Below are 23,820 nucleotides of genomic sequence, written 5' to 3'. Positions count from 1 at the left end.
TCCTAGGATACCAGGCACCTAGAGAGTCAGGCCAAGGTTCAAGCCATCCCTAATCCACCCACATCCCTGGACATAGGCCCACAGCTCTCTGGAGCAGTTCCATCCTGGCCTTCACCCAGTCACCAACTTTGTCAGCTAACTCATGAGAAGGGGAAATAGACCTTGCTTCTCAACTTTTAGCTGGAGTCTTAGAAAATGGGAAGTCAATTGTCTGCTGATCTGGGATGGGGCCTGGGTACTCAGGGAGAATGAACTACTGGCTTAGATGATAATGTGAGTCATAGCCCACTTCTCACCCCAACCCCCACCCATACCCACACATAGACCCCTCAAGTCAGAGTTGATGGATAATTTCATAAATGTGTTCCTTGGTCCAGAAAAAAGAGAGGCCAGGCTCAAGCTGAGAGCAAAGCATGAGGATGTGAGAAGGGTTATGTGAAGGAGCCTGCAGGAAGAATGTTGACTGAATGGGGAGGGTGCCAGGTGGAGGGCGGTTTGTTTGCCACATTTACTGTCTGCATAGGGGAGGTGCATGAGGACTTCAGGACACTGAAGGAAGAGATTCAAAGAGAGACCCAAGAAGTGGAGAAGCTGAGCCACGTGGGGCGAAGCTCCCTGCTCACCTCCCTCAGCAAACTTCTAGGGAATAGAAAGGAGCTACAAGACCTGGAGCTCACGGTGAGATCCCAGGGGAAGTGGGGGAGGCACGAGAGAAGGAACATTTCTGGTGGAGAGGTGTGTGGGCGTTGCAGCTGGTGGGGGATCTGACACTGGCAGAAGGTAATCTGTGGCCAAGGGAATAGACAGCAGATGCCGTCCCCAGGGGTAGCCAAGTGCCCTCAGGCTGCCAGGCCATCGCTGCTCCTTTGTCCCTCTAGAGAAAGGAAAACAGTGCGGACTCCCTGAAGGCACATGCTCCCTCCTGATGGACAGAGGGAGGCAGCAGGCCAGCAGGACCCTCTCATGGAAGGGGGCCAGAACTCAGGAGTCCAGTATTTTATAATATCTTGGGGAAAAAAATGAGGAAATAGGAGAAAGTTAACACATGTCAAGGGATTATAATGTGCCAGATACCATGCTGGGCCTTTTACACCTGTTATCTTAAGTAGTCACTCACCTTTCCCCACAGCTTGAAGGGGCTCTAGGCAAAGGACATGAAGTGACGCTGGAGGCACTCCCAAAAGATGTCCTACTATCAAAGGAGGCTCTGGGTGCAATTCTGTATTTCCTTGGAGCCCTAACAGGTAAATGGGGAGTAAGGTCTTTGTTTACATACTTTTTCAGTGATAGGAATGAATGAGTGAATGAATTTCCAAATGGATGAATGAATGAATGAATGAATGAGTAAATGAATGAATGCCAAGCCAATTATACCACAGTTAAGTAGTTTATATCTGCATTTTTAAAGATTGATTTCATTCCTATGGATTCACTTGGATAGTCTGAGAAGACGGCCTAGTCTTGTTAGTGAGGGTTGGAATATAACTCTAGTTTTATCTGCCACACATTTAAACTTCTACATATAGCTAAGCCCATCATTTTTATATCAATAGTTGTCACCTTTAATTTAAGAGGGTAACATCTTATCTTGCCCCTGAATTCTCTTCTTCCTGCTGCATGAAACATTGCTCCACTTAGAAGAACTCTCTGGTCCTTCAGGTGTAAGCTGAGATGTTTGCTCCCTTAAGAAGCCTGCCCTCAAATGCCAAGACCAAAGTAGACCCCTCAGCTATGTCTCCCTTAACACCCTGTATTGTATTTGCACGTTCCTTTGTCTTCTCCACTAGCCTACAAGTTCCTTGAGTGAAGGGAGTGTGATTTTTACCTAACACACCCAGCAAAGGTGCCTGGCACAGACCAGGCATTCAGCTATGGATGAATGTATGAATTAATTAATGCTGTGAGTTTGGAAGTATACCCATTTGGAGTCTATAGTCCCCTTTGCACCAATGACACACATCTCTTTCTCTGCTTTTTTCTCCAGAGCTAAGTGAAGTCCAACAGAAGCTACTGGTAAAATCCATGGAGAAAAAGATCCTCCCTGTGCAGCTAAAGCTTGTGAGAAAAAAAACGACAGATACTGGGAGAGTTTGGGAGGGAGTCAGCTAGAACGAGTGGAAATAGACAAATTTAGCTTAATGACATAACCATCCCAGAGGGCTGCTGTCTTATCCCAGAAGCTCATGCCCACTTCTTACTTCTCTCCATGTTTCTTCCTTTTTGCTATTGCACAACTAGAGGCAGAAGAGTAAATTTCTGGGCAATTATCTGGGTTTTTCAGCTTTATCTTAAGAGAAGAAACAGAAAAATCTGGCTTTGTTTATTCCTAGCCAAGTGATGTGAGCAAATCTTTCAATGTCCCTGAGTCTGCCTCAATTCACTCCCCTAAAAAATGGGGCTAAAAATAAACATGCTGCCCACGGTACAGGGTTGTTAAAAGGCCTAGAGGGAATTGTAATGTAATGAAAGGAGCTATACTAAGAGAAAGGGAGCCATCTTTGTGGTTTTTATGAGTTAGGAGAAAAGAGGAGAGGTTTCTAGTTCTTTCTTTTCATGCTATTTTGGTTCCTTCCAGGTGGAGAGCACAATGGAACAGAATTTCCTTCAGGATAAAGAGAGTGTTTTCCCCCTGCAACCTGACTTGCTCTCCTCCCTTGGAGAAGAGGACCTGACCCTTACAGAGGCCCTAGTGGGGCTGAGTGGCCTGGAAGTGCAGAGATCTGGCCCCCAGTATACGTGGGACCCAGACACCCTCCCCTGCCTCTGTGCCCTTTATGCTGGCCTCTCCCTCCTGCAGCTGCTGACCAAGGCCTCCTAACTTGCCTTTTCCATCTGCTTTCTGCTTTCTTAATGCCTTCCCTACAACATTTGTGCTCTGTCCTTAACATCCAATGGCATTTCAGAGCCACCAGGCTGAGGATGATGGAAACCCTAGCTGATCCCCCAAGCTAACCAATTTTTACTTGTCCCTCTATATCTCCCCCTGCCCCTATAGCTTCGCAACCTGCTAAGCTCATCTGCTGATGCTTAAATCCTCCGAAAGTAGAAACTCAAACTTTTATAACTATGAACATTTTACAGAACCAAAATTAATTAATTTCCTTTCCCAATAACTCCTGCTTGTGCTTCCAAAAATCAAGCTTTACTGGAATGAATGGAAAATATTATTTCATTTTCGATTAAATGTCTTTTGGTGTTTTTCCTTTAAAGAATCTATTATAAGGAAATTCTTAACTTGTGCCAGAAAATAGACATTATCATACTACATATAGATTATATGTACATGAATACTATTATACTATCCTCAGACCAGTTGGAAAATACTCAGAGGAGAACTATGAGGGTGTAGAATGTGGAATCTAGATTCAAAAGTGAGATCATAAAAGCAGCTTGTCTTCAAAGAGGAGCCTTTGGGGTCCTCCGGACTTGGGTTGAGAGACTGAGAAAGGCAAAGATCTAGAGATATATGGTACAAGCCCAAAACAAGAGTAAGACAACTTTCAAGTTTATTGAATAGAAAATGTAGATAGGTCTTTAAAAAAAAATGGTACCCCAAAATAAGACTGACCCAAAACTTTGAAAAAGAAATTGTGATAGTATCTTCTGGCTTCACCTGTCCCACTTCTGCCCTTAATTTAGGTTGGTTGTGGGAGGAAGTGATGTGGGTAGGCTTGGCATATGGACCTGCTAACGTGGATATTGCAATCTCATCAAACTGCTAGATTTATACTTCCTCTGCCTAAAGCTGGATTTTAAAGTCTTTCACCAATCTCTTTCAAAATAGTTTTATGGATGGAATAATTTCTCCAAGGTTTTTGGCCCCAGGAGTCAGACTGTCCCTCTTCTTAGCCACACCCTGCTTTGGTTAGTTCCCTCACACACCAAGAATTCATGACCAACTGCCAAAGGCTTTGTGTTAAGCCATCCTCCCCCATTCTGGGGCATGTCTAAGGCCTCTGCTATATTGCTCACGGATATACTGGATAGTTATGTACCGACTTGATTGTTTCTCTCTTGTGATGTAAACATAATAAAGAGGTGAGCTAACACCCTAACTATCTAGAAGAATAACTTCACAAAGATGAACAACAAAACTCATCTGTTTTCTTCCTTTACCATCTCGCCCACCTTCAGTTACATATATAGTGTTATGAAAGGCTTTAATGACTTCATTCCAGTGATGATTCAAAAGTCCTGTTATCTATCCCCTAGTCCTTGGGGGAAGGGCCTAGTTAGGGAGGAATTGGTCAAGACATGTTCCCTAAAACTGGAGCACACATTTTTCCATTTTTCCATTTAGTGCAAGGAGCTATTTGGTGCAATTGTATGAAAAGGGTAATACAAAGAATTTCCTCTCTATACATAAAGGACAATATATTGAAAAGACATTCTTTGTCCTCTAGGACCTTACACAACAGAGCTGCTAGATTACCTCCTAGGGTCTGACCTGGTCTAAAACTCAAGACTTCCATTTAAGGAAGAGCTAAAAGTTCCAAGAGGGGAAAGAATTTTTGTTTTATCTTAAGAAATTGGAACATGTATCCTCCTCCTACAGAATCACTGGAGGATTCCTTTGTAAAATAAGTGGACAAGATTTCTGGTCCAATTTCCTTCCCCTTGGGGAGTCTCAGGCTCTCCTTAGACATACTATTATCCCGTTCCCCATTTCACTACAAGCGTCTGTCTGGATGCATGCAGGCGGCCCAACGGACTCCCTGAAGTCTCTGCCAATAAGGACTTCCACCATCTTTCCTCCAGCCTCGCAATACATGGCAGCCCAGAGCAGAGTTTTCCAGCAGACTGCATTCTAGAGCTGTTCTTTACCACCCCATTCCCCAAATGTGCTAGCCCTGGAATGTACATAGAGTGGTCCCCTAAACTTTATTAAACTGGAGTGATTGTACGCAAGTGCACTCTATCCCTATCAACATTCGCAGGCTGCAGAGGCTTTATGCCTTATTTTCAGCACTAGCTAAAATCTGACGAAGTCTAAATCTCATAGGTTTCTTCCTACTCTCCAGTTCGGTTTTATTTTAAGCCCAACAACCTAGCACCACATCCCTTTTTTCTAGCTTCTTTTCTTCCCTCGCGCCGCATACACTAAGCAGCCGTTGAAGGCGAGCCTCGCGGATCTCCAAAGCGACCCCAACCGGGAGCAAATTGAACGAGTTTGGGCAAAAAACTCGCCCACAGCTCGTGACGTCATCGCACCCTAAGGCTCAGCCTTACCCAGTCACGCCTGTTGGGGTGTTCTTAGAGTCCGAAGTAACACAGATTAGAGCCTGAAGGGACCTCTCGTGGACATGCACAGAAATGCACTTGAGAGGGACATAAAAGAGAATCACACTTCAGCACGCCAACGAAAGCCCCACAAACCGGACAGGCTCCTCCCCCTCCTTCCCCGAAGATCCGCCCCCATCCTACACCTCGACGGTTGATTTCTTTCCCCTTTGGTGACTCGGCCATCGGCCTACCGGGCCTGGCGTTTCCCAGAAGGCCCAGCGCTGGGAAGGGGTTTGCAGCTGCTCCGTCATCGTGCGGCCCGACGCGAGCCCGCGCTCGTGTGCAGGCCCGGCTTGGTTCCTGGTCTCTGGTGCGAGGGTTCACACGAGGCCCCGGCCTCGGACCCCGGACTAGGCCGCGACCCCGGGCGCCATGAAGCAGGAGGGCTCGGCGCGGCGCCGAGGGGCGGACAAGGCGAAACCGCCACCCGGCGGAGGGGAACAAGAACCACCGCCACCCCCGGCCCCCCAGGATGTGGAGATGAAAGAGGAGGCGGTGGCAGGTGGCGGATCAACGGGGGAGGCTGACGGCAAGACGGCGGCGGCGGCGGCTGAGCACTCCCAGCGAGAGCTGGACACCGTCACCTTGGAGGGTACGAGAGAGCCTGGGCTGGGAACGCGCCATGATCACGGGTGACAGCGCCCCTATGATCTAGCTTCTCTTTGGGACCCCAGCTTCCACCATCCTGGATTCCGTAGGATCAACCCCCAAGTGCCTGCTCCCGCTACCCTGACACTTCTAACCCCAGCCCCAATAATTCCAGGCTCAGGACTCCTCCCTTGCCACACACCTCCTCCTCCCCCCCCCCCACCGGAGGTTACATCTAGAACTAGGTCTCACTGGGCCTGTAGACAACCTGTTCTCAGTTCTCCCCTCTAACTCCCATTTACATCCCACTGGATTGTATCGCGTCCAATATATGATTAATCCCTCTAGAAACCAGTGTTTGTATTTATGTGTGTAAAGGGGGTCAGGGTGACACAACACTGGCCCCTAAGTTTTAAGAGCGAACAAAAGTTTTTGTTGTCTACCTTTAGCAAACTCTCCTGAAAGAGCCCTTTCTACCTAGTATCTTGTTTCTTTGTGTAATTGAAGTGCACAAACGATTCCATCTTTTTTTTCCTTCTCCCTTCAAGCCCTTACTTCTATTCTTGTTTCTAAAAGTTTTAAACACATTACGCGCTTTCAGCTTTTTAGATGTTTACTTTGAGTTCCTAACATTCACCTGCCATCTGAACTATATACTAATACCCCCACTTCTTTTCTCCTAGGTTCCTGTTCCCAGTTTCCTAATGTTCTCTTGTTCCTCCAAGTTCACATTTCATTTTTCCTACTTAGAGCATCCTGTGCACATTTGAAGTGAGAGCTCCCCACAGCGAGCCTGGTGCTGTTTTCTTAGTTCTGGATCAAGTAGGATGGACTATTTCTTGGGTTTTCTGTCTACTTGCCTGCATGAGAAACTAGCTCAAAAATATTGAGATACTCAAAGTTTTGCTCCTGGGTGATGTTTTTGAGGATGTGATGGTGTTGACTGCATCAGTTCCTCTTCTAAAATTGGGTAACAGGCTCAGCATCTAATAAAGATTCTTACACCTAAAATAATGATAGTCAGCCAATGGCAAAAGGACCACTCTGCATTACTTACTGGGTATGTACATACGTATTTTATAAACATATTTTCTTTTACAAAGTAATTCATGTTCATTGTGGAAATTTTGGAGGAAAGTCTACCATAGTTAACATTTTTTCCTATAAATTTTTGAGCTGATTTCCTATAATTGAGGTCGAGTTATATGTACAATTTGGAACAAGGCATAAAACTCAATACGGATGATTTTGCATGCTTTAATTTAACACACCACAATCATGGCTTTCAATTTGTTGCAGAAACATTTATTGAATAATTGATATAATGGCTAAGCATACAAGCTCTAGAATTAGTTTTCTCATCCCTATCATAAGAGTAATAGTACCTACTTCATTGAGTGTTTTGAAGGTTAAGATACTTAGAACTATGCCTAGCACATTATGAACACATAGTAAACCCTCCACAAATAATAGCTGTTATTATTACATCACTAATGTGACCCAGACATCCCGTGCTAACTATGCAAAAGTAACTGAGAAACTACCAATTGATCGTATGCCCTTATTTTTGGACATTTGTTTCCAATTTCTTACTGTTATAAATAGCTTTGCAGCAGTCATCTTTGTGCCCAAGTTTTTAGTATACATTTATAGTTTTTTCTTTAGTATAGATTCTCTATATGCCTGAGTCAAAAGGGTAAATGTTTTTAAGGTTTTTGGTAGGTATTGTGCAGAAAAACTATACTGGTTTACATTGTACCAGCTGAAATGTCCTGTTCACTCTATATTTATCTTGATCATTTACACAAGCTCTTTGTAGAATAAGAATGTCAATCTTTAGTCACATTTGTTGCAGGTATTTTTCTTTTGTTTACAGAATTATTCAGAAAGTTTTTTAGGAAATCAAATTAATTGATCTTTAGTATATGTGTTATTTCCCCCATTATTTACATTTAGAAAGTCTTCCTATTTAGAAATTTGATAAATCTCCATGTGTTTGTTTTGTTTCTCATTTTTTTTCCTTCCTCTTTCTGTCACCCTCTACCCTTTTCTCCACCCCAGCTTTATTTTGTCTCTTGGTTATGACTTAAAATTGTATGGCATCCGTAAGTACTTCTTAACCCTATTAGAGCAAAAGAAGTGACTGGCCACATCTTTTTAAGAGGCTCCCTAGAACTACTTGTCTGGAGTGGTAAGGAATAGAAGGAGTTGGAAGTAACATTTTTTTTTTTTCTCCTCTGGTCCTCCACAGATATCAAGGAGCATGTGAAACAGCTGGAGAAGGCAGTTTCAGGCAAGGAGCCTCGATTTGTTCTGAGGGCCCTGCGGATGCTGCCTTCCACATCACGCCGCCTCAACCACTATGTTCTGTATAAGGCTGTGCATGGCTTCTTCACCTCAAATAATGCCACTCGGGACTTCTTGCTACCCTTCCTGGAAGAGGTGAGTGGGTTAGGCCGGTTTAAAGGGTGCAGGCTTGGCCTCATTCTCCTCCACCAGTGTAGTTGTTTCCCATCCCAAAGACCTGTCTTGTTACCTGCTATAGCAGAGTAATGAAGCAAGCAACCCATTTTTATAATCATTTGCCTGTGAACAAGAAAACCATCCTTGTGTCCTGTAGTCATTCCTCCCAGTCAGGGAAAGGAGCTGGGAATCAGGACCTTTCCAGCCAAACTTATTTCTCATTATACCCCAGCGTGGACCCTCTCCTCCGGTTAGGTTATGTCTCCATTGTCAGAAGGGAAGGTGCCACCACCTTTTTGCCTCTGAACTTAATAATAGAGGACGTATAAAACAGTGGTTGAGAGTACAGGGTTTGGAGGTGGAGTTGAATTTGAATCCAAACTCTACCATTTGGTACCTGCGGGCCTTGACCTAACCTCTTTGTGCCTCATTTTCTTCCCCTGTTGAATGTGATGAACAGATTTGGGAGGCCCTGTTGGGGGGTGGACAGGAGGAGTGTGTATAAAGCTCTTAGAACAGTGCGTGGCACATAGTGAATGCTGATGAAGTGAGTTCGATAGGGTCGTGATCTCCGTGCCAGGAGAGACCGTTCCTTTTTTTTTCTGGCTGTACCTTATCGTTCGTGCTACAGTCTCAAGACTTTATTGACCAGTCACCTTCCTCTCCCTAAAATCCTATTTGCTTATAGTCTGTTCCATAGATATGAAAGCTCAGAAAGTCCCTGGAGATGGAATAATGAAGAGTTTATTGTCTGGGAAAGAGGAAAAGCCCCCTTCCCCAGCCCCACACCTGGAATTTCTTTTTACCTTTACATCTCTGAATTCACCCAACCTGATCACTTATTGAGCTGTTATTCATTATTCCAGTGTTAGTGACTAGATCTGAAAATACTATATATATATATATCTCAATTTCTCTCAAATTTCTTTTGTTCCACATACATACACAAAAAAATTTGTCTCATTATTCTTGATCTCATCTCTAGAATTATATCACTTTATTAAACTCTATCTGATAGAATTTGTAGTAGTTCCAGGTATAGTGGTTTAATCTCTCCACCTAGATAGATTGTAGGCTCTGTGAGGGGTCTTATTTCATCCTTTCTGTCCCCATACATTCTGTAAAATTGTCCATTATACTCATTTAACCCTCTTATGTATTGTGTTGTGTTACCAGCCTCCTTGACTCCTTTTGGAAAGAGACTTTTCATCTTTAATTTTTTTTTTCCCCAGCACCTAGAAAAATCTTGGCACATAGTAGGCACTCAGTATTTGTCGAAATACATAGTGAGTGCTTAAAAAATTCTTGTTTGATTGATCTAACTGAGCTTTTCCATGATAACTCATGTCCTCTCCTAGCCCATGGACACAGAAGCTGATTTACAGTTCCGTCCCCGAACAGGAAAAGCTGCATCAGCACCGCTGCTGCCTGAAGTGGAAGCCTATCTGCAGCTCCTCATGGTCATCTTCCTGATGAACAGCAAGCGCTACAAAGAGGTATTAGGTCCAGTGAGAGCGATTCACATGCCCCAAGCAGTGCGACGGGTTGTGGGGGAGATTGTTTCTAGTGAAGAAACGGAGATGATCCTTGGGTTATTGACCATCCCCCAGACTCTTCCCCTGGTGGAATGCACACCTAACCCTACAACCGAGGAAGACCTTTCAACTCCTGCTTGGGTACCAGGTACCAAAAGAAAGGGCTGGCAGTGGTGATTCTGCCAGTACCTGGCTGTAGCACAATACCAGTATAGTGGATTCTTTTGAGTAAAGTAGATTTGGAGACAAAGACCTGGGTTTAAATCCCAGCTGTACATTAGGCAAGTTAATTTCTCCTAGTTGTATGGAAAGTGGGGAAAACTACTGAAATTATAAGATTATTGTTGATAATTAACTAATATGTTCAAAAATACTTAGCAGAATGATCTGTATAAAGTAAGTTTTCACAGTATTTTAATAAATGGCAGCTCTTATTATGGGACCGAACAACTCCATTTTGGATATTATATTACATTTCCATGGCTCCCTCCCCCTGGGACCAGTTCTTGGTCAGTCATAGCCACTGTCCCAAGAGCATGCTCAAAAAATGAGGAGGTCCCACTCCTCGGTTCCCTGTTTTTTCTCTTCCTTGGCACCGCTTGGTCAGTGTGTGTTTATTAGGTATAATTCACCCTTTTTAAAGTGTGCACTTCAGTTGTAGTCACTCTCCATTCTCCCCTTGCCCCAGCCCCTGGCAATCACTAATCTATTTTCTGTCTCGTGATTTTTCTTATTGTAGACATTTCATATAAATAAAATTATATAATAGGTGGCCTTTTGTGTCTGGCTTTTTACACTTAGCGTAATGTTTTCTAGGTTTACCCATGTCGTATCATGTATCAGTACTCCATATTTAAAGCTGAATAATATCCCATTGCATGGATGTAGCACATTGTGTTTATCCATTCACTGGGTGATGGACACTTGGGTTATTTCCACTTTTTGGTTATTATTGAATAATGTTGCTATGAACATTGTGTACAAGTTTTTATGTGAACATATGTTTCCAGTTCTCTTGGATATATGCCTAGGAGGGGAATTGCTGGCTCATGACAGCTCCATGTTTAACTTTTTGAAGAACCACCACCTGATTCTCTTTTGGCTGCCTCTCCAGGCACAGAAGATCTCTGATGATCTGATGCAGAAGATCAGCACTCAGAACCGCCGGGCCCTGGACCTTGTGGCTGCAAAGTGTTACTACTACCACGCCCGGATCTATGAGTTCCTGGACAAGCTGGATGTGGTGCGCAGGTACAGGTGGCCAAGGGTCTCACTCTCTCTCCTTTGGGTCAGAGATGTGGTCAGTCACTACCACAGAGCTATGGACTTGGAGAGGGCAATAAGCTGGTAAAGTGCCCAGCAGGAAATGGGGGCAGTGGTTAACATGCCCTGAGCCATGTGAGGCGCTGAGAGAGATGCTGATACTAGGTAAAGAAACATGACGACTGGGCTGTGAAGATCCCCTAGCCTCTTCCCTTGACCCCACGTTAAGGGAGGACTGATTGGTAGGTCAAGAGTGGAACCGTAGGCTAGAAAACGTTTCGCTCCTCTGCCTAAAATCTGCAGTGGCTCCCCATTTCCCTCAGGAAAAAGACAAAGTCCTCACGATAGTGTAAGATAAGGCCCAACATGCTCTGTCTCTTGTCACTGCCTCCTTGACTTTGTCTCTCACTGCTCCCCCAACTTACTCCTCACCCCACACTGGCCTCCTGCTTTTCTTTGGGCAAGCGGGCCACACTCGTCCTCAGAGTATTTGCACTGGCTTGTCCCTCTGCCAAGAATGCTCTTTTCCGTGCCTTCTTTAAGCTTTTAATTGTTACAAATTGTTACTCTGGGTGAGCCCTCCCCTGACTGAACTATTTAAAATCAGCCCCATCATCATTACTTTTTGGGGGCCCCATTGTACTTACCTGATTTCTCCACAGCCCCTACCACTTTCTGTAATGCAGCATAATTCACTTATTTATCATGATCGTTGTCTGTCTCCCCCACTAGAATGCAGGATCCCCAAGAGCAGGGTTCTGTCCTCTTTGTGCACCTAGAATAGTGCTTCACACAGTAGGCACTCAGCAGTCAAAAATGCTGTGAATACCCAGAAAAGCAGTTTGTATCACGTTTTTAGGAATTGAAGAAAGAATGGATAAGTTAAAGGCAGTTCGAAAAGTCATTTAAGACCTTTAACATACTTTTTCTTTTTTTCTTGAAGCTTCTTGCATGCACGGCTCCGGACAGCCACCCTTCGGCATGACGCAGACGGGCAGGCCACCCTGCTTAACCTTCTGCTGCGGAACTACCTACACTACAACTTGTACGACCAGGCTGAGAAGCTGGTGTCCAAGTCCGTGTTCCCTGAGCAGGCCAACAACAATGAGTGGGCAAGGTACCTCTACTACACAGGTGAGCGGGGGGCCTAACCCCCACATCAGAAGGTGTCTCAGGCTTTCTTGCTGCAAACTTTCTAAAATTTTGGTGCACTTGGTGCATAAGAGGCGAATTTGGCACTCTGCTTTGCAAGGGGGTTTGGATGGCGCCATTCTCTTGATCCACTCTCCTCTTCTCCACACCCAGGGCGGATCAAAGCCATCCAGTTGGAGTACTCAGAGGCCCGGAGAACAATGACCAATGCCCTTCGCAAGGCCCCTCAGCACACAGCTGTCGGCTTCAAACAGACTGTGAGCAGCAATTCTCATCCCTTTGCCACTTACTCATCTGATAACACTTTAGTTCTGTTTCCCTGTGTAAGGGTCAGGGAAGGCTTCCTTCATCTTTATTATCTAAAAGGTTGCAGCAGACGTCTGTGTGTGTGTAACATTGCTCAGAGCACGTTAAGCAGACGCTACCTGCACACCTCTGCTGGTTTTCTGCTGGTTTATGTTCAGAGTATTCTCCTTGGCGAACACGTTTAGAATATTCTGATTCCTCAGCACTCCTTATAGCCATTTCAGACACGGGCATGAATCGTGTTAATAAATCTCAGCTCTTTCTGGTCCCTCACATGCCCATCAGGTACCAGGGACCCCAGAAAATCTGTAGGCTGGCTAATTCAGTTGGAGATATAGATTGGCCACTGAGAACTGTTAGTCACCAAGAGTTGTTTATTGTTGTTAGTTTTGTTTTGTATTTGAGTGCTGACCTTAGTATTAGGCACTGTAAGGGGTAGAAAAGAAAGATAAGAAACAGTATTTGCTCTCAAGGAGATAAGGAACACTGACTCAGGCTTGAGGGCCTGGTACCCAGAATTTTGACCCAGTTTTCCCAACTACAAACCTTTGCTTCCATCTTAACACAACGTCCACTTCCTAGTGCCAGTGAAAGAGAACAGGATAAAAATACACAAAGATTAGGTCAGGGTAGTAGTAGATTTGGTTGTTTCCGGTCAGATGTTCAGAGAAAGGAAGGTTTGGTTTTGGTCGAAGAGATCTTAAAGAGAAAAATTACGTTTGATCTGGTTTTTGAAGGATGGGTAGAATCACAAAAAGGAATGGCTTTTCAGATGACACACAGAGTACATGTGCAGAATGTTAGATTGCTTACAATATAGGACATTTGCTAAAGTTTTTTCTAAAAAGACATTGAAAATACAGCTGATTAACATATAGACTATGTCCACATACCAGGGATAAGTGGTGTGTGATAAGGCAGTGTTTTCAAAACAGATTTCACTGTGGATGAATAAGGTGTCCAAGTTTTCTGTGGTGGAGCCCTGTGGCAGGAAGGAGCAGAGAGCTGGAGTGAGGTCTGGAGTAGACTGTTGGTGAGGGAGCAGGAAAGACATGGAATGGTTGCTTGAGAGAGAAAGAAGCAGAGTTGGGGGAACTTTCCACCCAGAGAGACTTGAGCAAATAGATGTTGAGCCAAGGCCTTAGAAGAGATGGGAAGAAATGGGGTAAAGAGCTCAGAAAAGCCAGCTTCCAGTAACAAGGAGGGGAATGAGAGTCGGTGAAGAGAGACATCTAGTTTAAAGTGGAGTACACAACAGAACACTTCGGAAGCTTATCCATCTGTTGTAAAATCCACATTCTCTCCTTGGGTGATCTTATTTGCTTTGTAGCTCAACTCTGGTCTCCATGGTGCTTCACCAAAGTCCATTACTAACTGTCTTAGTCTGCTTGGGCTGCCATAACAAGGTACCCCAGACTGGGGGGCTTAAACAACAGAAATGTACTTCATCACAGTTCTGAAGGACAAAAGTCCAAGATCAGGGCCTCAGCACAGTTGATTTCTTCTGAGGGCTTCTGGCATGGCCATCTTCTTCCAGCATCTTCAGATGGTTTTCTCTCTGCGCATGTCTGTATCCCAATCTCTTCTCATAAGGACAGCAGTCGTATTGGATTAGGGCCCACTCAATAGGACTTCATTTTACCTTAATTACCTCTTCAAAGGCTCTATCTCCAAATATTCACATTCTGAGGTACTAGGGGTTAGGGCTTTAATATGAATTTGGAGGCCCACAGTTCAGCCCATAATATTAATTCTGACCCTTCTCATGAACACTAGACCTACAAATCCAACTTCCCACCACACCTCTCTGTACAGATATTCACTGATGCTTCCCATTCAGCTTGCCCTAAACAAAACCTTGTGGGTGCCCCTTGACCAATCAGTGGATGGAGAAAGGAGCCTCAGGATCATCTCAGACTGCTCCTCACCTCTCCTTCCCCATCACTGAGTCGGCCGTTGATTTACCTCCATGTCTTTTGTATTTGTCTCCTCTCTGATACCTCCAGTGCCCTTGTTCGAACCACTAACATTTCTGGCTATCTCTCTCCCCTCCACCAACCCAGCTTCCACACAACTGTCTGATTAAGCAGAGCTTCAGGCCCATTTTTACCTCGCCCAGGAAGCTTGCATTGCTTGCTGTTGCCTGCCCAGTAGAGTATGAGTAGGCAGGCAGATATTACTCTTATTATGCCCATCTTAGGGATGAGGAAACCAAGGAATAGGTTGCCCAGCATTTCCTAGCTGGCGAATAAAGACTAGCATTCTGTCTCCAAACTCAGAACGCAGCCTGACATTCAAAACAGCAAGTCCACCAGACTGGCCTCAGTCATCTCTCCTGATAGTTCCTCATGCTCCCCGAGGTGTGTCCTCACATTTGCCTGCCTCTTTTCCAACCTGTTCACTTGACTGAAACGTCCTCCTTTTTCTACTTCGTCAGAATCCTTTAGGCATATGTTGACTTTTATCGTTTCCATGGGTTTCCCCTCACTCACAGGTTACTCTTAGGGGCAGAGCATCCTCATGCTGTATATGGAGGCTGAAGAGTTTTTGCCCAGGTATGGGCATGATCACCCACCACCCATTTTAACCCCTTACCTCCCTTGTGACACTTGTTTACACATGATGTAGCTGTTTCTGTTCCTGTCCCTCCTGCTTGGTAGACAGCTCCCTAATTGCTGGGTGTCATCCCCTCTGTTGTGGTTTTTCTCGCTTGGTGCTGAATCCGTTGTAGGCACTATTCAGAAATACCTCATGGTTTTATGGAGGAGAAAGGCCCCAGTTTTCCAGCCATCCTTCTATGTCCATATATGGCTCATTCACTCAGGTTCTGCCTCTACTCAGATTAACTAGTTCTACACATTGTAAACGTCTTATTCTCTGATATCAATCCACTTCCCTAACTAACATCTTCGGTTGAATCACATTCCAATCCTTAGGTCTCTGGGCCCCGTTCCCTCACCATTTGTGAGCCACAGAACCTGCCCATCTGGCCTGTGCTTTAGCGCATTGCCATTTCAGAGCAGTGTGTGTGCTGACTGGCCAGAAGAAATGAAGCTTAGGGCTGAGTGGTCAAAGGGTCAGATTCCCAGAACCTGGCTCCAAAGGCAGAGCCTTGATTTCCTGACCAGCACAGGTTCAGGGGTTTTTCCTCTCTCTGTGGGCCTAATCACAGTGCCACTGTCCTCATTTCCCAGTATATCGGACTGAATCAAAGCCCCATTTCATTCTCTTCTTCCATCCGGTGGGACTCCCTGCCCACTGTGTTCCTGTGTCACACTCTGCCAGGTGCACAAGCTTCTTATTGTGGTGGAGCTGTTGCTGGGGGAGATCCCGGACCGACTGCAGTTCCGTCAGCCATCCCTCAAGCGCTCGCTCATGCCCTACTTCCTTTTGACCCAAGGTAAGGCTAGTTCCCCTCCCAGAGCTTCCAGACCCCCTGGCACTGGCCTCTTTGATGTGTGTGCCCATTTGCATCATCCGACCCCACTCTTCCCCCTGCAGCTGTCAGGACAGGAAACCTAGCCAAGTTCAACCAGGTCCTGGATCAGTTTGGGGAGAAGTTTCAAGCAGATGGGACCTACACCCTAATCATCCGACTGCGGCACAACGTCATTAAGACAGGTGTGGCTCAGAGTCTGAGGGGCTGCTGGAGGAGCAGGACCTGGACTAGGCTTCTCCAAGGGACAGGGACAACCCTATGGGTATCTGTAGTCGTGAAAGGTCTGCCCACTCTGCCCACCCTACCACTCCTTTCTCTCCCAGGTGTGCGCATGATCAGTCTCTCCTATTCCCGAATCTCCCTGGCCGACATCGCCCAGAAGCTGCAACTAGATAGCCCAGAGGATGCAGAGTTCATTGTTGCCAAGGTGGGGCAGGTTCAGGGGCTGGCAGTGGGAGGAGATTGGCTAAGGAGGGGAATGGGTAAAGCGTTGGCACAATCTGCAGGGAGTGCCAGCCTTGCAGTGAAGCCAGGAAGTTGCCAGAGAGTGTGTTACATGAGTGAGTGTATGAGAGTGTAAGAAAGAGATGGATGAGATGTTCTAGGACTTAAAGGATAGGCTTTCTGGTGACATTTCCTCCCTTTGGGGGCCTGCAGGCCATCCGGGATGGCGTCATTGAGGCCAGCATCAACCATGAGAAGGGCTACGTGCAGTCCAAGGAAATGATTGATATCTATTCCACGCGTGAGCCCCAGCTCGCCTTCCACCAGCGCATCTCCTTCTGCCTAGACATCCACAACATGTCTGTCAAGGTGAGAAGCACTTGGCTACAGAGGCCAGGTACACAGCAGCGTGCCTGCCCTCCATACCTGTGGGTTCTTCGGAAAAAGTGGGCTTGGTTTGGGGCCCAGTTCCCACCTCATCTCAATAAAATCACTAAATGGCAGAGGGCCCCAGTGGGGCAAAGGACTTTACTTATGGGACTACAGCACCTTCTGTTGCTTTCGGGGGGTCTGGTTGCCAGGGAAGTCCGGACAGATTCTGAGTTTAGGGTTCTAGATTTGGTTCCAAATTGGAGTCATTTGCCTTCTCTGAGCCTCTCTTTCTCCATCTTTGAAGTTAATGGTGAGATATTACATACCCTGCCTACTTCTCAGGGTTATGAGATGAAAAAATTGTGTCTTAAGGCACTTAATGAAGTCTAAGTTGTGTAAAAGGTAAGGCTGGTATCTAGTTCCACAAAGGCCACTAACCCTTATTTTGGGTCAGGCACTGAGTTAGGTGCTGGTACTGTTTGGCTGCTGTATTTTTTTCCTGGTCTCCCCTCCCCCCCCGCCGCCCGCCGAAACTAGGGACAGTGCTGCCTTGCTTAAAACTGGATAAATGCCGTGCTCCATGAGACGCAAGGCCCTTTGTGATCTGGTCCCTTGTGTCTCTAGACTCGCTCCCCACAACTGCTCCCCTCGCTCTCTCCTCCCTCCTTCCTTTCCTATCCCCGCCCCCACCCCCCAAAGCTGGCGTCACTCACCTCACGCCAGGCCTTTTAACATGTTGGGTCCTCTGCCCGGGGATGCTTTTTCTCCACTCCCACAGCCAGTCCACTCCTCCGCCTTTTCTTCCTCACTGCCATTCTGAGGGTTAGTAGTTTATATCTCCAGATTCTCCTTCTCTTTTTTTAGCATTTACCATGTAGCATTGTAATAGTTGGTCTCCATGCCTGGCTCCCCCACTAGACTAAACTGGAGGGTGAATAGTATATCTTAATCATATCTTGGTGCCTGGTACACAGAAGGAGGACGGTAATCGTGTGTTAAGTGTATTCCTCCTCATCTTGCCGTTCTCTGTACTCTACTTCAGGCCATGAGGTTTCCTCCCAAATCATACAACAAGGACTTGGAATCTGCAGAGGTAAGCTGCCTTCTATTCTGGGCACAACTGAAAGATAGAACTTCCCTACAGAAAAGGAAGAAGGGAGGTTTCTGGAAGGGCTGGGGCAGCTGTGAAGCTTTGACAGTCCCCGGCCTGGGGGCAGGGCGGGCTGGGCAAAGCACTGAGTGAGAGATCCTGAAGTCTTCAGCGGCCCGCCCTCACCCCATCTCTTTCCCCAGGAACGGCGTGAGCGAGAGCAGCAAGACTTGGAGTTTGCCAAAGAGATGGCAGAAGATGATGATGACAGCTTCCCTTGAGCTGGGGGGCTGGGGAGGGGTGGGGTGAGTGGGGACTGGCTCTTTATCTTTCCCCTCAGGGGTCCCATGCCCAGGGAACTGGCCCTTTTTCCCACACACAGCTCACAGACTGCATATGTGCTGGGGGCGGGCGGGGTGAAGGGTGTAGAGAGCCAGCCACCCCCACCTCACCTCAGGGCCCCTCCCCAGCCGGTGATTTAGCACACAGTGGTCAAGAGGGCGGGCAGACAGCCTCCCCAGGGCAGGGTCCTGGCTAGTGGTGTGGGCAGCAAGATGGGAGGGAAAAGCCCTGTGCTCTCCTCCAGGGAGTAGGGGACTGGAACTGGGACATGTGTCGGGTTGTATGTTTTTTGAAGCTTCAATTATGATTTTTAAACAATAAAAGTTCTCCAAAGCATTTTGTGCATCAGTTACTATACTTGGCTTTCACGCTTGCAATATTGGCAGACCCAGGGTTTTTTTTCCTCATTGTGGAGGACCAGCCCCAGGTGTAATCTGAAGATGATGCAGCTGAAGATGACCAGGAAGCCAAGGACAGGGTGAAGAGACAAAGCCGGTATCAAAAGGACTGTTTCATATCTAACTGGCTCTCGAATATTGGGCAAATCGTTAAACCTCTCAGGCCCCTTTCCTACATCTGTCACAGGAATTAGAGTCGGTGACCTGACTCTAATATTAGGAGTCTAGACTTCTAAAGGGTCAAAGAAAAGGCGAGGATCCAATCCTCTGGTGAGATTTGCAGAGGAGAGAAGGGTCTCTGCAAGGCTGCAGCAGGTTGAGAGCAGGGTTTTGCTCAGTTGGCCCTTATAGGATGGCAGATGGGGTCCTCACTAGGCAGAGTTGGGGTCAGGCAGGAGGGGGCTCCCTGTGGCCCCCAGCTCACCTACTCTACAGCTATATATGATGGGGAAATACCTACCTGGGTCTCAGTCTCCCAGCCACCAACAGCAGGGCTCCCCATGTGGGATCATTTGAATTGCTCCTGTGTTCTCTGGCTGCCACCTGGGACACTGCTGTACATGTACTCTCTTCCTGCCAAACTCTGTTATCCGAACATGCCTTGGGGGTTTCTGCTTCTCCTTAACTGATTCCTCTCCTGTGGGTTCTCCCTACTTCCTGATTTTCTAAACTTCCTCCAGACTTCCTACTTCATAGCAATTAAACCTGGCTTCTGGACCACTTATTAATCAAATACTCCTAAGGAGATATTTGGTGTGAAAGCCTTATCTTCCCAACTAGTTTGTAAGTTCTTAAAAGAGCCGAGCCATTTGTGTCCTCCCAGGGCCTCATACAGAACCTAGCACTGTGGGATTAATAAAGTCTCGTTTGTTGGGAAAGGAGCACTGTGTGTTCATCACCAGCTGTGGGTTTTCATCACCCAATATCCCTAATTTCCATTTAGGCGAGTTTTAGACAGGCCTTGCTCTGGTTCCTGATCCCACCTGGCCTTGGTCACAGTGATTTGGCATTGCCCACTTCCTTGAAGCTTCTGACACCTCTCCGTGGACTGAAAATTCGCTTTGTGAAAATGGCACTTTTTTCCCCCAGACTCTCCCTTTGATCTTTGTGGAAGATACTTTTATTACAATGTCCAAACTTTTCATTTATTTTAAAGATTCCAATTCTTTTCCCATTTTACAGGCTAATTCAAAAATTTAATAGATCTTGAATTCCCTTCCAGGAAGGATGGGACAGAGAACTAATGGAGAGCACCCCGGCGTGCCCTTCCAGGACACCAGGACAGGCTTAAGTGGGAAATGAATCGTGGCCTGCGTGAGACCAAGTTCAGGTCACGTTCTGTTAGGCTGCATGCACTGCTTTCCTCCAGCCTGTCTGGTTCTGTTGTCTGGTTAGTTGGTTTTTGCCTCCACATGGCTGTCCTGACCCTTGACCACTTTACCTGACCTCTAAAAATGACTTTCTTTTTGAGCGTCTGATAAGGTTACTTGTATACAGAGGGCAGGTGCAGCTGCCTGAGGCTCTTTCTAAACTGCTTAATGTGTTTCATTGTAATTAATATTATTCCCAATGATCCCCAACCTCACAGTTGTTTATAAATCTTAAAGTCAGCACATAGCCCCAAGTGCCTTCAGACCCTTTCTTGGGTTAGTAATGGATCGGAGAGGGTATACCCAGTTACAGACTTGGGTCATTTGCCATGATTTTCTGGTTCTCTCTCACCTTGAGTCTATGGACTTTTTCTGTCGCTCTCTGGAAGTTTCTTGTAATTCATCCCCATTGGCTTGTTTTTCTTTCCTGGAGTTTTGTTTTTTTATTAGAAAACTACAGAGACTAAAAAAATAAATAATAATAATTAAAACTACAGAGAAACACAAAACAGAACAAATACCCCTGTACTTTCCAAGTTTTGTTATGTAAGTTTTAATCAAAGAAAATACATTACAGATAAATTGGAAGCTCATCTTATTCATTTCCCAGGCCTTTCCCCTCCTTCCCCAGAGGCAGCCACTGTGATGAATTCAAAGTGGGCAGCCTTCCGGTTTGTTTTACTAAAAAATATACTGGGGTTTTTTGGGTTTTTTTTTTTTTTTTTTTTTGAGAATGTTTTATGAGTTCATTTGAGCCAAACTGACGATATATGCCAAGGATCATCTCAAATGCTTTCCAGAAACAAAATATAGAATTGTTTTGAGTCTTTAAATCTTTATAAATGATGTATTACATGAATGGAACTTGCTCTTTTCACTTAGTATTGGTTTTGAGGTCTAATCATGTTGATACCCAAGCCCGGCACTGTTCCAGGCACTGAGAATACAATAAAAAGGAACAAAATTCTTTCCTGTGGAGCTTCATGCTGGAGATGGGAGGGGAAACAGGGAGGCATATGCGGTATGAACAACCAGTTTATTTAGCCATTCCCCTGTTGGTGGGCATTTGTTAACTATTGCCCGCCATGCTGCAGAGGACATCTCTGTATGTCTCCTTGTACACATGTACTGTGTACACAGTTTGCAAACTTTTCTTAAAGGGCCAGATAGTACATTTTTTAGGCTTGTGAGCCATATGGTCTGTAACAACTACTCACTTTCGTCTTTTTTGAAAGCAGCTATAAACAATATGTAAACAAATTATTTACAAATGCTAGGGTTTCAGTTTCATTGATTTTCCATATTATGAAAGATTTCTTTAGTTTTTTTCCCAATCATTTAAAAATGAAAAACTTATTCTTAACTCAGGATGTATATATCTTGGTCTGGGAGCCTAGTCTGCAATAAATGAGTTACTCCAGAGCCTGTATAAAGATGCTCCAAGCCCCGTGCCAGATGAAAACAGGAAATGTGAGAGGAAGTTGCTGACCAGTCCTGGCCATTGAGAAATACCTGGGAAAGCTTTTCAGAAGCTGGAAGAATGAATAACTAGGAGTCTCTGGAGCCCAGGCCTTTGCCAGAAGATCATTTAGGTCAAACTCAGCCTGTGTGTGTCATGGCCAGTAACTGGCCCTTGCTCTCTCTACCTGGTCTATATAGAATATATATATATATGGCTCAGAAGTCTGGAATGAGCCATTAGCCAAGAAGTATAGCTATCTAAATAGGAAGGTAGTATAATGGAAACCACAGGGGCTTGGGAAGCAAATTCTGCCTGGCTCTGCCTCCAACTGTGATCTTGGGCAAGGCCCTTCCCTTCTCTGTGGCTATCCCTTGTCTATAATGGGAATAATCCACACCCTACCACTTGTTTGATAGGATGAAATGACAAAAGTTTGATGGGGGATGCCTGTCATATAAGAAGTGCCCAATAACTGCCAGCCAACATTCAGATTTTCTCCCTGTGGGATGGGTGGATGCCAGAACACTTCCCAAGATGGCAGCTCACTTCCTCTGGAAGCAGCCCACTCCATCTTCTGACACCTCGGACCATTAGGAAATTCTTTCCTTCTGTTGAGCTGAAAAATGTCTGTGGCCTCCACTCTCTGTCCCACTTCTAGCCCTTGAGACCACACAACAAACCCGTCCTTCTCTTTTCCAGACAAAACCTGTTCTTGAGTCTTTTCACCATTCTGGCTCCCTTTGTTAGAATTAAGTTATTTTTCTGAACCAAACTTCTGACACACTTGGCTGTAGGTGAAAATAAATGTCTGGGTCTAGAACAGGCCCAGTCACATGTGAAGAAGGCCAAACATTGGTTAAGAGATTCTATGGTTAAGAATTTAAGACTCTGGCACAGGGCAGACCTTAGTTCTGCTCCTTGGCAAGTTACTTAAGCTCTCCAAGGTCAGATCCATCTTCTACGAAAGGGAAATGGTTCTAGTCCCCTCCTCAATGACTTATTGAAATAAATGCATTCAATAATGTATAGAGAGTGCATAGCATATGTCTGGGGCAGGCCGCATCCTCTGGAGGTTTTAGCGGGGAGGGGGAAGAGATGTGTTCGTGAATGTGAATCTCCTGTCCCCCACAGTTCTGTTAAACCCAGCCCTCTACTTCATGGAGCTGGGCACACAGCTGAGCTCAATCAGTGCAGCGAGGGGCCAATGTGCTGCCTTGCATGACGAGGGACCAGAAGCAGGATGTGAACAGATCGGCAGGTGACGTCTTTGCCAGCTGTGACCACCAGGGGGCAACCCCGCCCCAGAGATGGCCTCACCCAGTCAGACACCACTTCTCAATAAGATGCATCTGTTCCTTGGCACGTTTGGTTGTAAAGAAGGACAGAAAGTGACAGCCCTGGGTGCGGTCGGTCAGACTACCCTGGGCAGGCCCACAGCCTGTGGAAAACTCTCTGGCCAGAGGCAGTGGCCTGGGATGCAACTGACTCTGCAACCCATGACCTTGGACAAGGCACTTTCTCATCTGGCCCAGGGTTGAAACAGAATCCAAGGTCCACATTGCATGGCTCTAGGACTCGAAGCCAAGGCAGTTCCTTCCTTCTCACCTCAGAGCAGCACATACAATCCGGCTGGCAGTGAACCTGGCCTGGGAAGCCACATGTCCCAGACCCCCAACTCCAAAGCCTTAGGAAACTGGTGGGGGAGGGGTAGTGCAAGAGGAGGTGGAAGGGCAAGGTCAGGTGAACCAAGAGCCTCCAAGGGTCTTGCTTCATTCAGGACAGACATCCGGTTTCCTCTGGTCTCTGCCAGGATTCCAGGGGCTTAAAAAAATGAGTCATGGTGGGGGATTGGGGAGTTCCCAGCTAACGAGTTAGGGACACGAGCCTGGGACGATGCCCATCAAAGTGTGGGGTGGGGACAGAATGAAGACCCTAATGTCCCTATTTCAGATCCCTTGCCCCTCAGGAGGGGACTCAAGAAGGTAGCTTCCTGGGATTTTGGGGTTGTAATGGGGGCAACTAGCTTTTTTCCCCTCTCAGAATTTGGGGGGCTAGGAAGCAGGTAGCTTGATTATCCCAAGGGAGAATGGCAAAGGGGGACTGCCTCACGGATCTGCCAGAAGAGGGAAGGAGGGGCGCCTGGAGGTCTGCCTCTCTCAGATCAGTTTGACCAGACTCCAGCCTCCAAGGCTTTATCAGTGGCTCAGCCTTTGTTCAGAGGTTCTGTTCAAATACCCTGGGGCAATTCAGGCCTGGGTGGGGCTGAGGGGAGGAAGGGAGTATGAAGGGGACAAGACGTCAAAGAAGGATCAG

At 46.1% G+C, this 23,820-nt stretch overlaps 2 protein-coding genes across 2 annotated transcripts in view; both read left to right on the top strand.

The window, feature by feature from the left end:
- Positions 1–3,033, top strand: part of GSDMA (gasdermin A) — an 11,611-nt gene extending 8,578 nt beyond the window's left edge. Inside the window, exons 9-12 of the mRNA XM_006924688.1 lie at positions 524–678; positions 1,130–1,244; positions 1,985–2,058; positions 2,576–3,033. Coding sequence (XP_006924750.1) covers positions 524–678; positions 1,130–1,244; positions 1,985–2,058; positions 2,576–2,818 — 587 coding nt within the window. The 3' untranslated portion in view covers positions 2,819–3,033. The remainder of the gene's footprint in view (positions 1–523; positions 679–1,129; positions 1,245–1,984; positions 2,059–2,575) is intronic.
- Positions 3,034–5,459: 2,426 nt separating this feature from the next.
- PSMD3 (proteasome 26S subunit, non-ATPase 3) lies at positions 5,460–18,613 on the top strand. The gene is made up of 12 exons (XM_006924687.3): positions 5,460–5,875; positions 8,123–8,313; positions 9,693–9,830; positions 10,984–11,120; positions 12,076–12,266; positions 12,438–12,541; positions 15,876–15,990; positions 16,092–16,211; positions 16,353–16,456; positions 16,687–16,842; positions 17,888–17,938; positions 18,139–18,613. The coding sequence occupies exons 1-12, from the start codon at positions 5,656–5,658 to the stop codon at positions 18,214–18,216; spliced, it is 1,605 nt and encodes a 534-aa protein (XP_006924749.1). The 5' UTR covers positions 5,460–5,655; the 3' UTR covers positions 18,217–18,613.
- The last annotated feature ends 5,207 nt before the right edge of the window (positions 18,614–23,820 follow it).

This window comes from Pteropus alecto, unplaced genomic scaffold, assembly GCF_000325575.1.
Source record: "Pteropus alecto unplaced genomic scaffold, ASM32557v1 scaffold98, whole genome shotgun sequence".
Taxonomy (NCBI): domain Eukaryota; kingdom Metazoa; phylum Chordata; class Mammalia; order Chiroptera; family Pteropodidae; genus Pteropus; species Pteropus alecto.
This window is presented reverse-complemented; position numbering and strand designations above follow the sequence as displayed.

Coding starts and splice junctions, on each gene's coding strand:
- PSMD3 (XM_006924687.3), top strand. CDS start 5,656: ATGAAGCAGGAGGGCTCGGCGCGGCGCCGAGGGGCGGACAAGGCGAAA. Junction 8,314..9,692: donor TGCTACCCTTCCTGGAAGAG/GTGAGTGGGTTA, acceptor GTCCTCTCCTAG/CCCATGGACACAGAAGCTGA. Junction 12,267..12,437: donor AAGGTACCTCTACTACACAG/GTGAGCGGGGGG, acceptor CTCCACACCCAG/GGCGGATCAAAGCCATCCAG.